The 12,420-nt window shown below is 48.8% G+C and overlaps 1 protein-coding gene across 4 annotated transcripts in view; it reads right to left on the bottom strand.

Annotated features, from left to right (window-relative positions):
• Window positions 1–12,420, bottom strand: part of DENND1A (DENN domain containing 1A) — a 2,718,319-nt gene that overhangs the window by 147,952 nt on the left and 2,557,947 nt on the right. For all 4 annotated transcript variants that reach the window (XM_069609457.1, XM_069609459.1, XM_069609458.1 and 1 more), the window contains one exon: window positions 7,378–7,466. In XM_069609457.1, the coding sequence (XP_069465558.1) occupies window positions 7,378–7,466 (89 nt within the window). The remainder of the gene's footprint in view (window positions 1–7,377; window positions 7,467–12,420) is intronic.

Genomic DNA, 12,420 nt, shown 5'->3' with positions numbered 1-12,420 from the left:
GGCCGGGGCCTTGCATGGGCTGCCGGCAGTGAAGGAAGGCCTTGCCCAAGTGGGAAGGACCTGGGCCGGGCCCAAGTTGGACATCCCTGCCTGCCTGCAATGGCACAGCACCACCACAGAGGAAATATTAACTCTATCCTAGCCAGGATGGGTTTTTAAGCCCTGAGGAGCATTTAGGGCTGCCAAAGCTCCAACAAAACTACAATCACCTCCACAGAGGAAATGAGAGAGGATAAAGGCTTCCAAAGCCCCAAAAAGCGAGGAAGGGCTTCTAAAGCCCCATAAGGAGAATTAAGGTTTTTTAAAAAGCGCTACGAGGAAACATAGGTAGGACTATCTACTCGTTCAGAAGGAAAGCAGAGGCTACCTTGTGTAGAAACGCAGGGTGTGTTCTCAGGACCACCTTATCCTTGTGAAAAATAGTATAGGGTTCTGAAGCAACCAATGCCCGGATCTCCCTGACCCTGTGAGCAGAGTGAGACCCACCAACAGAGCTGTTTTAATGGTGACCGGCTTGATGTCCGCAGATGCCATTGGCTTGAGTGGTTTGTGCGCCAAGGCGCCCAACACTACATTGAGGTCCCACACGGGGTGTGGTTTCTAGATCGGAGGGAAGAACCTGGCGAGGCACGTCAAATGTCGCTTGACCACCGGGTTGGTAGAGGAGAAAACTCCCTTCTCCGAATTTCTGTAGACCCCTATGGCCGCCACATAGGTGCGGCATGTATCCACCTGCACACCTGAGTGGGCAAGGTGTGCAGAGGAGGAGAGTACGTCATCCAACGTGCACATAAGGGGACCAATCTCCTTAGAGTCGGCACAGTGACAGAGCCTAGACCATTTACTCTTGAACTGGCTCCTAGTAGCCTTGCTCCTAGCACCCTGAATGATTTCTAGGTTAGCCTGTGATAGGCCCAGGTGTTTCAGAGTGACCTGTTCAGGAACCAGGCTGCAAGGGCTAACTTCTGTGGGGCATGGTGGATGACCCTGTCCCTGTTGCGCCAGGAGATGAGCTGGGCCCAGCAGCAGGTCAATTGGAGGCCTGTCCTAGAGACTGAGAAGCTCCGAGAACCACAGTCTCGCGGGCCACCTCGCAGCTATCAGAATGATGCTGCGGTGCCACGATTCCTTTATCTTGCAGAGCACCCTGTGGATCAGAGGTGTTGGAGGGAAGGCATATGCTGTCATGCAGCTCCACTGAATCTGAAAGGCATCGCGCAGGGAGCAAGGGCCCTGCCCCTGCCAGGACGCAAACTGCTGGCACTTCTCGTTGTCCCAGCAGGCAAAGAGATCCACCTGAGGAAGCCCCCATCTGCAGAATATCTCCAGCAGCACCTGATAGTTCAATTCCCACTCGTAATTGTCTGCTCCCAGTCTGCTGAGCCTGTCAACTTCCAGGTTGGACTCCCCCGGAAGGTGGGTGGCCCTCAGGTATCCAGGGCCCAGTCCCACATGCTGACCGCTAGGTTGCACAGTGGAGGAGACCTGGTACCACCCTGCTTGTTGACATAGTACATGCCGGTGGAGTTGTCCGTCTGGATGAGGATGACCTTGCCTCCAATGAGCAGAAGGAAATCCTTGAGAACTAGCCAGATGGCTTTCAGCTCTAGCCCGTTGATATGAGACTCCTGCTCCAAAGTCCAAAGTGACCCCCCCAGCCTTCCAGGGAGGAATCTGTAGTAATTGTGACCTGCGGGGCCGGCTGCTGGAAGGGCCTGCCTGTCTGCAGGTTGCAATCCCTGGAGCACCATGTGAGGTCAGGCTTAGAGATGGCGGAATGCTGACCAGCTCTGCTTGCGATTCCCGTTCCTGATTCCATGAGGCTGTGAGGTGCAGCTGAAATCTCCTCATCTTGAGTCTCGTGTAGGCTATGGCCAGTAGGACCCCTGCCATGATGCCTAATAAGTGTTGGTACCACCAGGCTGAGGTCACTTCTTGGGTGAGGAAGTGAGTAGTGGCCCTCTTGATGGCCGTGACCTTGTCCGACGAGGGGAAAACTTTCTCGGAGCTCATGTCCCATATGAGGCCCAGAAAGGTCAGGCTCTGCGTAGGCTGCACTTGAGACTTCTTGAGGTTGACCGAAAACTCCAGCTCATGGAGTGTGATCATAAGGGTGGAGGAAATGTGATGAACCACCTCCGGAGATCTTGCCATGACGAGCCAGTCGTCCAGTTAGACATGGTGGCCCACAGCCCTGAGGAGGGCTGCCAACGCATTCATGAGCCTGGTGAATGCCCTGGGGGCTGAATTGAGGCTTGAATTGTAGCACCTTGTATTGGAAGTGGCAGCCCATGATCCTGAATCATAGGAAGGAGTGATGCGGCTGCCAAATCGGGACGTGTAGATAAGCGTCCTTCAGATCCACAAACCACATCCAATCTCCCCTGCACAATGTCTCCGCAATCAGTGCTGGCGTAACCATCTTGCATTTTTGAAGAGGGAGGGAGAGGTTGAGGGTGGAAAGGTCCAACACAACTCTCAGGCCAGCCAGGTTATTCTTTTGTATGGCGAAAATCCTGAAATAGAAGCCCAATCCTCGCTGGGAGGCTGGGACTTCTTCTACGGCCTGGCTCTCGACGAGCGACCAAACTTCCGCCAACAGAGTTGCTGTCCCAATCTGTGGGAGTGCAGGGGAGGAGGGTGAAGAGGAAGGGATCGGTAGGCAGTACCCCGTGGATACTACCGAGAGGATCCTGGCGTCCGCAAACTTCTGATGCCAAAACTGTGCGTGAAGGGCAAACCTGCCCCCCACTGGAAATACGTGGACCCGAATGGACGCATAATGCCTTTTTTCTTCTGAGGCTGTTGCGGAGGAGGGGGACTGAAAAAAGCCCTTGCTACCCCCCTTTTGTTGTTTGCGCCGGTGTTGACTGGGCGAAAGGTCAGGCTGTCCGGACCTTCGTTCTTGGAAGCCGCCCCCCACCCCTTGTTGGAGTGTTGATGTGACTCGGTATACACCTTAGGCATGGCCTTCGTAAGGATAAAGATTTCGCAGTTTGCAAACTGTTTTTCTTTTTACGGAACTCCTCATCGGTGGTGGATTGAAAGAGGTCCACCCCTCGAATGGAAGGTCCAATATGCATTCCTGGACGTCGGGGTTAAACTTAGTAGCCCGAATCCAGGCAGTCATTCTCATGTCAGTGGTGATGCATATGGCCCAGCCAGAAGTGTCAAGGTGGACCACAGTGGGCTCCATGATTTCCTGCGCCACCTTTTTAGCCTCTGCCAGTCCCCCCTTTAAATGTGACTGGCTGTGCACCAGTGGTTCTGGAAGCAAGTCTGCTATTTCCCGTCATATCCTCTGGTTAACATCTGCCATTCCTGTTACAGGAACATTTATGCAGGAGAAAAACATGTGCCTTTTCAAGTCGGTACATGAAAGCACGGTGGAAATGTAAATTCCATTTTGTGCTCCCTCTCCAACTTCAAATGGCGGGAAAATGCCCTAGCGCGTAAAAGTAACGCGTAAACTGCGAAGGCCTTTCTTTTGCTCTCCGGGGCATTTTAATAAAAAAAACACAGCAGACACTCTGACAGCCTAACACCACCAAGGAGGCCTGATTAATCTAGAAAATGTACAGCACAGAGAAATAGCTCCTGGCTATAGTCCATCTGCCTATCTCAAGAGGCAGAAAGAACGGCAATTCTGAGCATCACATGGATTCGACATTACAGCCTAATGCTGTGTTTCTACCAATCTGCCCTGCATTGGTCCAATCCCCGAAATAACATGCAGGATCTTACCATGTCCTTGGAAAGGAGGTGCTGTGAATACTCTGAAGTGAAGGATCATCACGATGCAAACCTTTGTGGTATGCGCGCCACTCCCAAACAGGCCTGGGAGCAGGGGTGTTGCTAGGTCTGGAAAAGATCTGGGGCTATGCTAATGTCGGGACTTTTGGGACTCGGGGCTAGCTAGCCTTTTGGTTGTAGCCCCTAATATTCTATCCGGTACTACAGCCAAAAGACCTGGGGATATAGCCCCCTAAGCCCCCCTTACTACCCCAGCAACGCCTCTGCCTGGGAGGCTTGTGTGAATACAACCGAGTAGCCTGCGCGTAACCTGCGTCTTTAACCATATGTCTCCATCAACAAGTGGGGAAAGGAAGAGTGAGTGGAAGACCCCTCCAAGCCTGGTGAAACTTTTATACAATAAAGGATTTCCCTCCCACAGTCCTTCAAACGTGAAGACTGCCGAAGCCTCAGGTAATGAGGTGAATGAAGCCTGGTTACGCAGGAGCCTCGTTGCTTTTAAATTAAAAAATAAGGGGGTAACAGAAGACTGAATGCACCTGTTATAACCAGAAAGCCACACTCTGGTAATTCAAGTGGGTTTATTTCATACAGAGGAGCCCAGCTGCATAAAAACATCTGGCTACAAAAGTTCACCTTTCCCACTGTCGATCTGCTTGTGATAATATTGCACAATTCCATTGTGGAAAGTGATCACGCACATAACTAGATAGTGCTGAACCCTGTTGGGATTTGAACCTGCCACTTGAGGTCTCAATGGAGATGTTCTCCATTGAGTCTGATACCTCCCCACCCACTGGTGAATCTAAGCAAAGCACATTATGGACCGTCTCCACTAGCAGAGCCAGCAGGGGGATGGAAAGAGGATGAAAGCTCAACCATGCCTGGTCAGCACCAACCACATGGCCGAAAAGCCCAAGATTGATGTAGTAACCAGGTCAGTCCACTATTAACTCAACATGCAGAGGAAAATGCTGCCTCTGTTTGGCTACTGACACAAGATGGAGGTTATAAGAGCCCTGATACTCTCCTCCTAGGATTGATAGAACAAACTCCTCACTGATTCCATAAATTAACCTCAGGTAATCCAGAAAAGAGCGGCCCAGTTGATTACCTACCTAAAGAAATGTCACCATGTCACCCAAGACTTCCATATCTACGGTGGCATATGATTACACAACGAATTTACTTGAAAATGTATGCATCAATAATAAAATGGGCCCAGTGCCACATAGGCGTGTGGTGCGCCTTAGTGATCTATTACGTAAGGTGCACTTTTGAAGTGCAGATATTGAATTGATCAAAAAACAACCTTTGCCGGCCATTTGATTTTCCTGAGATGGTGGGTTTATTCACACACAAGTGGTGTTTGTGTGTAACAAAGGAATATGTGGGTCACACCGATTGTATGGTGAATGTGCATAGGATGTGGTGCTAAACAACATAGATTCTCCCAACCTGCCAAAATCTATGGATCTGCCATAGAGCCTACTAGAACATTGAGCTCAAATACCTGTCGGCCCGTATCCAACACAACACCCCACCAGGAAACTTCAGTTCACCCAAGACACGGCTAATCCAGGCACAAGACCAAAGGAAAGCCACTGCTTTGGTACTGTCATGTCCCACTTCAGCACCAAGGTGTGAAATACACGCCATCAGAACCTAAGAAAGGAAAATAACTTTAAAAGGTCCTTCTAAGCATTGCTACTCTTCCGAGCCTTGGCTCTCTAATCAGAATTTGACAACTGGGGCTCTGCCTGCGCTGCTGTGCCATGCCTACTACCAGCCTTCACTATCTCCCATACCCTCATGCATTCCTCCACTACGGTCCTGATCAAGTATGAGGAGCAATGGGTAATGTCATGACTGAGATGATACCACACCTCTCCAAGGCAACTAAGCATGTACCCCAAGACTTTTATTTCATACTGACTTGAAAGGACAGTGCAAGTCTGTTTAAGATCACTTAATTGTACTGTACGTTCTGTGTAATCTAAACACAATTTGTTAACGGCATGCGATGTAGATCAATGTATATCATTGGTATGACCTCAAAGCGCTGGTAGGTTGAACGTCCTTGGGAACCACAGTTCTGGTCAGTAGAGAGAGATGGTGTCATAGGTTGCGTGGGTGCACCAGTTATGTGTGCAGCTGATGTAATTGTCAGATGGTAGCTGCATCCTAGCGTTAGGTGTGGTGTTGAAGATATCAGTTGGATGTGTGCAGTCTGGTGGGTGGACACCCAGACTGGGTTCTGGCTGTGTTAGGCCTGAAGGACGCTTATTTGAGCAACTAGGCCGGAATGTCATGGGACAGCTGCGTTTTGTTAGGGAGTGAGGTGTTCATGGGGAAGTGTTCGTTAGTTAACAGCTAGGCCAAATTTATCAGGGGTATAGCTGTGTTCGAGTTGTGTGATGGTGTATAGTAGAGAGTAGGCGTAGTGATGTGATATGATGGTTCATCTTTAAAGCAGACACACAGTGACAGTTGGTTGGTCTTACGGTGACGGGAGGGGGCATACGGATATATAGCAACAGCATGGGGGACAAGAAAGGAGAGTACACAGTGACACATGGGCAAAAGCCACCTCTACCTCCTCTTTACTTCCATCTTGCGTGCTCCCCTATTCACCCAAACCCGCACTTTACAATAGTCTGCTATTGATCCCCATTGCTCTGTAGGAAGGTGTGAAACAAGAACACAATGAGATGGGACTGACTTCAGACATATAGCGACACAGCGCTGCCCTCCTTACCTGGAGACTGAGGTTTATGCTTTAACAGTTACCATGATCAGACTAATATCACACCAGTCATCAAACTTCCGCAAGAAAGGTGATCCGGCATAAACATCCACTGTGATCTACAGCAACGCGCTCAGTGTATAAAAGGAATATCTAAACAAAATTCTGGGGAGTCAACTAATCTCCAACCTTCTCCCCAAAAATTACCCATGGGATGAGGAGAAGATGGAATAAGAGAAATGCCCTATAGCCTGTTATAGCAAAAGAGGAAACACCATTAAGTACTGGAGCCAATAGCCTCCCCAAACGCCTAAAAGTGGAAGGTAAACCGATAGAGAACTAAGAGTGGCAATGTAAGCTTAGCCTTCACAATGCGGGGTAAGAAATGTGCCCTCTTGCAAAACCTCTTTGGGTTCTGCCGTCAGACTTCTCCCTCACCCCGTCACTCGTAGCTCTGCCTCTCGCGACATGCTTGGAAGAACATAGTGGCAGATAAGAGTTCTCTTCTATGTGACTGAAGAAAAATTATCAGGAGTGTAGGGGGTACCACTTCCAGTATAGTAATGCAAATCTGCAAACAAGTACTGGCTTGTGACAAGAAAGGGAGGCTTAGCACTGCTGGGGCTGGTAGGGGATGCATCTGCCAATCTGCCTGGTAAAGCAGTGCTTGCATTCTTAGATCTCAGAAGCAGAAAAAGTTGGGGGGTAGGTGGGAAGGCACTTGCATTTTCATCCAGAATGTGACATCATATGGCAGTCCTACTGACGCAGGTGTAATGGATTACAGTCCTTGATGCCTGTAGCGTGTGCAACACCCAGCAAAAAAGTGAATTAAAACATTGCGATCCCACCCACCTCAACACAGAGGAAAGACTTACTGTTCAGGGCTTGATCCAGAACTCCTCTGACTTTCAACCGCCATATTGCTCTTGGGTCGCTTAGGGACTTGGGGTCGTGGTGGCCGCACCTGCAAGACAGAGGCAAAACAACTTAGACATGCAGTCACAGAAGACTGAGGTATCAGGGTCCACCTGAGAACCCATTTAAGCAATCCACGCCATGGGTGTATGCCAGTGAGTCACTTAGGAGGACAAAAGGAAATTCGGCTAAGTTAAAGGACAGGGAGGCAAGAGGGTATAAGAAGACAAGGAGGAGAGAGAGAGTGATCGAAAGAGGCAGAAAAGAGAGAGTGTAAAACAGGGAGAGTTAAAGAACTAGAGAAAGAGAGCAAGAGAGTATGCACAACACCATACACACGAGAGACACACACATATCAGTTGACATTGTGTCTGATTGTATCTTAGTCCATAATATCCACCGATTGGTTCTCCTAAAGACACATAGGTTGAGTGGTTGGAAAAAGTTATCAAAACACCAAAGAACAAATTACTTACCCCTGGAAACGTTCTTTCGATTGGATGTTCCTCCCACGTATTCCTCATCTTATGATATTATATCTCTCCAGCTTTGCTGCTACTGAAAATGTTTTCTCTCGACAGAGGGCGCTGTATAAAATGTCATTGCATCGATGTCCCTTAAGGGCCTCCGTCGAGGATCGACGTCAGCATAAATAGCACATGCAGCACCCGTTGGTTACAGTTTTTTTCTTTTCCCCTTCTTTGAGGAATTAACCAGGCACACCAAAGACCGTAGGCTCTCATAAAGCGCAGAGTGTAATACACATAAATTGTTTGACGGGGTAGGCTGGGAGGGGCGATGAGGAATACGTGGGAGGAACATCCAATCGAAAGAACGTTACCAGGGGTAAGTAACTTGTTCTGCGAATGGATTGTGCGCTCCCACATATTCCTCATTTTATGATAGACTCCCAAAGCAGTAGCAATTTGGAAGTGGGAGTATTAATCAATTCAAACATAGCCCGAATGGAGGATGGCCTTAGCAAAAAGTCCTCCTTGACTGGAGGAAGAATCCAGGCAGTAGTTTTGACAAATCTATGTATGGACGACCAAGTGGCTGCTGAACAGATTTCATTTATTGGGACACCCCTTTGAAGAGCCGCAGAGGTTGCCAAGCCCCTTGTGGAATGAGCCCTTAGGCCTTCCACCAGGTCCTTACCCGCAAGTCTATAACATTCACCAATGGCCAGTATGATCCACCTGGATATTGTTTGTTTGGTGACTTCCAGGCCCAATTTAGGGCCAGTATACTCAATACAAAATTTAATTTTTTTTCTGGTCTAATCTATGTAATCTCTCCTCTTCTTTACCTGAATGAGGAGGAGGATATAATGTTGGCAACTTCGGTAAAAAATATGGTTTTACCGTGAGGATGACTTTCTCTTTATACAAAGTAGTATGAGGAGCCTTCAACTCACGTACCTTGTGGGCTGGTCTTATTGCGATAAGTAAGACTGTTTTCAATGTTAGGAGTCTTAAAGGACATGAATGTAAAGGCTCGAATGGGATACATGTCAGGATTTTTAATAAAAGGCTTAGGTCCCAAACAGGTACATTAAATGAACTGGAGGGTATAGATTAGTAAGTCACATTAAAAATTGTACAATCAAGGGGATTTTAAAATAGGAATCCTCTTCTGAGGAGCGCTTACAAATGGAAAGCACTGCCAGGTATCCCTTTATGGTTCCAATCTGGAGCCCCAGATTGGCTAAATGCAATAGGAAAGAAAACACCATAGCTGTGCCACATTGGAATGGATCCACATTCTTATCCCGGCACCAGTTGCTGAATGTATTATTTATGTATTTATTTTTTACATTTGTATAGCACACAAACAGCCCATGGGCATCAAGGCACTGTTACTTGAGGGGAACTTAGTTACAAGGAAGGTACAAGTGGGTCCAACGGCACCAGTACAAGGAAATCCTTGTGGTTGCTTGCCTTCTGGCCGCAAGCAAAATCTCCATTACGTCATCTGGGAGGTCCCAATTCGTGTATCTCAGCCTCTCAGAAACCATGCGTGAAGGCTGAGTATTTTGACCTCTGGATGGAGAACCTGACCTTCCTCTTGCAAGAGAAGATCCTCTCTTTGTGGAAGACTTATTGGAGGGCAGATGGACATGTCCAAAAGGTCCGGGTACCATGTCCTCCTTGCCAAATCCAGAGCAATTAGGATCATGGATTTCCCGAATGTTCTCAACCTCCTGATCACGTGAGGAATGACGGGGACTGGAGGAAACACATACAGGAGTGGAAAGTCCCAGTCCACCATAAATGCGTCTCTTAGAGCTCCCCTTGGGGGAAATACCCTGGAGCAGTACAGCTCGCACTTCCGGTAGGCACTGGTTACAAACAGATCCACATGAGGGGTTCACTAAAGGGTGAAGATCTCTTGAAGGACTTCCTGAGCTAGTTCCCACTCGTGTGAGACTGTGCTCTGCCTGCTCAGAGTGTTCACCGCTGTGTTCTGCTCTCCGGCTAGGTGAACTGCCGATAGAGAAATTCCTTCTTGTATTGCTCAGAACCAGTGCTGCATTGCCTCTCTGCACAGTGGTAGCGACACTAACACCTGCTCTCTTGTTGAGGTAGTACATGGCCACTGTGTTGTCTGTCATTATCAGGACGTTCCGTCCCCGTACAGACGACAGGAAGGCCTTCAGTGCTACCCTATATTGCCCTCAGCTCCAACAGGTTGATATGTAGTTTGGACTCCGATGGAGACCAACGACGGCTGATTGTCAGTTTGTTGGTGTGGGCTACCCAACCCGTGAGTGAGGCATTCGTCACTACTGTTATCTGCGGCCATGGTTGCCAAAAAGATTCTCCCTTGAGAATGTTGTCTTTGCAAGCCCACCACAGAAGGTCCTGAACAACGCTGCTTGGGACTTGCAGTTGATCTGACATATTCCCTGAGAATTGGGACCACTGAGTCCTGAGATCCCATTGAAGGGATCTCATTCTCAATCGGGCCTCTGGCACCAGAAAAATGCAGGATGCCATGAAACAGAGCAACCTCAGGAAATCGAAGGCCGGAAGATGATGGGCATCTTGGAATTTTGTTACCATCTGCTGAATGTGATGAGCTCTCACCTCGGGAGGCGAGGCTTTCCCTGAGGAAGTATCCAGGATTGCCCCAATGAATTGGAGTCTTTGGAATAGTATCATATGGGATTTCTTTAAATTGAGGGAGAAGCCCAGTCTGTGAAGAGAGTGGCAGGTGATACTGAGATGTTTCAGGGCTTGCTCGGGGTGAACGAGCCCTTATCAGCCAATCATCCAGGTAGGGGCAGACATGAATCCCCCCTCTCCTGAGACTCGCTGCCACTACCGCCATTAACTTGGTGAAAGCCCTTGGGGCGGAGGTCAGCCCGAATGGCAGAATTCAAAATTGAAAATGAGAACTACCAAATGCGAACCTCAGGTACTTTCTTGGAGTTGGAGAGCCGAAGGATCTGAGAAAGGGTAACCATCTTGAACTTGTCCAAGTTTCTTAAGTCCAAGTTGGGTCTCAATCCTCTGCCCTTCTTTGGAATCAGAAAGTAGGGGGCATACCAACCCTTGTTCCTCTACGCTACAGGTACATGTTCCATTGCACCTTTCTCTAGCAGGATTATAATTTCCTGCACAAGGAGCAGATCCGGAATTTAGAGTTGTATCCCGGTGGATGATCTTGAGGCCTTTTTGGAAAGGAAGGCAGTAACCCTGGGCTACCGTTTCCAGTGCCCAAGCATCTGAAGTAATGCCCCACCATTCGTTCAGATGCAGAGAAATTCTGCCTCCCACCGGGGTCTTGTGAGTCAAGGCCTCAGAGAGGCTTAGCGGCGGCTACAGCAGCAGCTGAGGGTAAAGTTGCCGCTGCTGGGGCTGATTTAGCACCCCTTCCTCGTCCACCAAGATGGAATTTCTCTGTCCCCTTTGTCCAGCCTGTCCTCTTCCTCTTCCAATTGAGGAATAGAAACAAAAAGAACAACCCCTCCAGGAAGATGAGCCTGAATAGGGTTGCTGTGGTTGTTGAATGGAGGAGCTAAAGGATTTAGCCGCCACCTTGGAGGTCTGTAGCTTCTCCAGACTCTCATCTGCCTTGCCGCCGAACAACCTCGAGCCCTCAAAGGGCTCGAGGTTGTTCACTGCAAACACTGCCTTTCTCAACCACGCAAATCTGCGTAGTACGGTGCTAGTAGCCATGGCTCTGCTGATGCTTTCAGCAGTTGCAAACCTGACTGGAGCCATTCTCCCATTGCCTCCTTAACTATAGCCAGGAAGCCGTCTCTTTCTTTGCCTTCCGAAATGTGATCAGCCGCTATGGCAACAAGGTCCACAGGGTATAAGTGAATCTGGAAATAGTACAAGTGACGTTGGTCGATTTCAAGGCCATGCTGCCTGCCGTGAAAACCTTATGTTCCCAGGCATCTACCCTCTTGTCATCTATATCTGGGGGATAGAGGGATAAGCCGATTGCCTGGTTGATGTGGCAGTCGGAACTACCAAGCCCTCAGGTGTGGGGTGCTTGGTCAGGTATTCTGGATCGCTGCTGGAAGGCCTGCACTTCCTTGCAAAGTTTCTATTAACTGCAGAGGTCCAGATTCCGGGGCCTCCGAATTTGCAGTGACTTTTCTCTTTCCTTCTGTGGGCCCTGGTCCATGATGTAAGTCATGTCCTGTTCATATGTAGGAGAAGCCCTGCTCCAACCCATATACTCTGTGACCCTAGTCAGGAGTCTTCTATAGGACGAATCTGCATGCTCAGAAGGGTCAGGTCTGCCAAATTCCAGTTCAGGCGAGGGGTCAAGAGCACTAGCCGACTGGACAGCATCATAAAGCTTTCTCATTTTCGACTCTTCAGAAATTAGCTCTTCTGGCACATTCTGGGTGCCAAATTGTAACCCAGAAAGAGGGGAATCCTCTTCAGACGGCTTAAAAAAGAAGTCTTTTTTCCGAACAGGTTTGTAAACCTTGTCTCGTATGCCCAAAGGCCTCGACAAAGTCAAAGTGCAATTGTTGGTGT

This window comes from Ambystoma mexicanum, chromosome 8, assembly GCF_040938575.1.
Source record: "Ambystoma mexicanum isolate Mex_15411 chromosome 8, UKY_AmexF1_1, whole genome shotgun sequence".
Taxonomy (NCBI): Eukaryota; Metazoa; Chordata; class Amphibia; order Caudata; family Ambystomatidae; genus Ambystoma; species Ambystoma mexicanum.
Note: the sequence above shows the minus strand (reverse complement) of the source record. Positions and strands in the feature narration are given on the sequence as shown.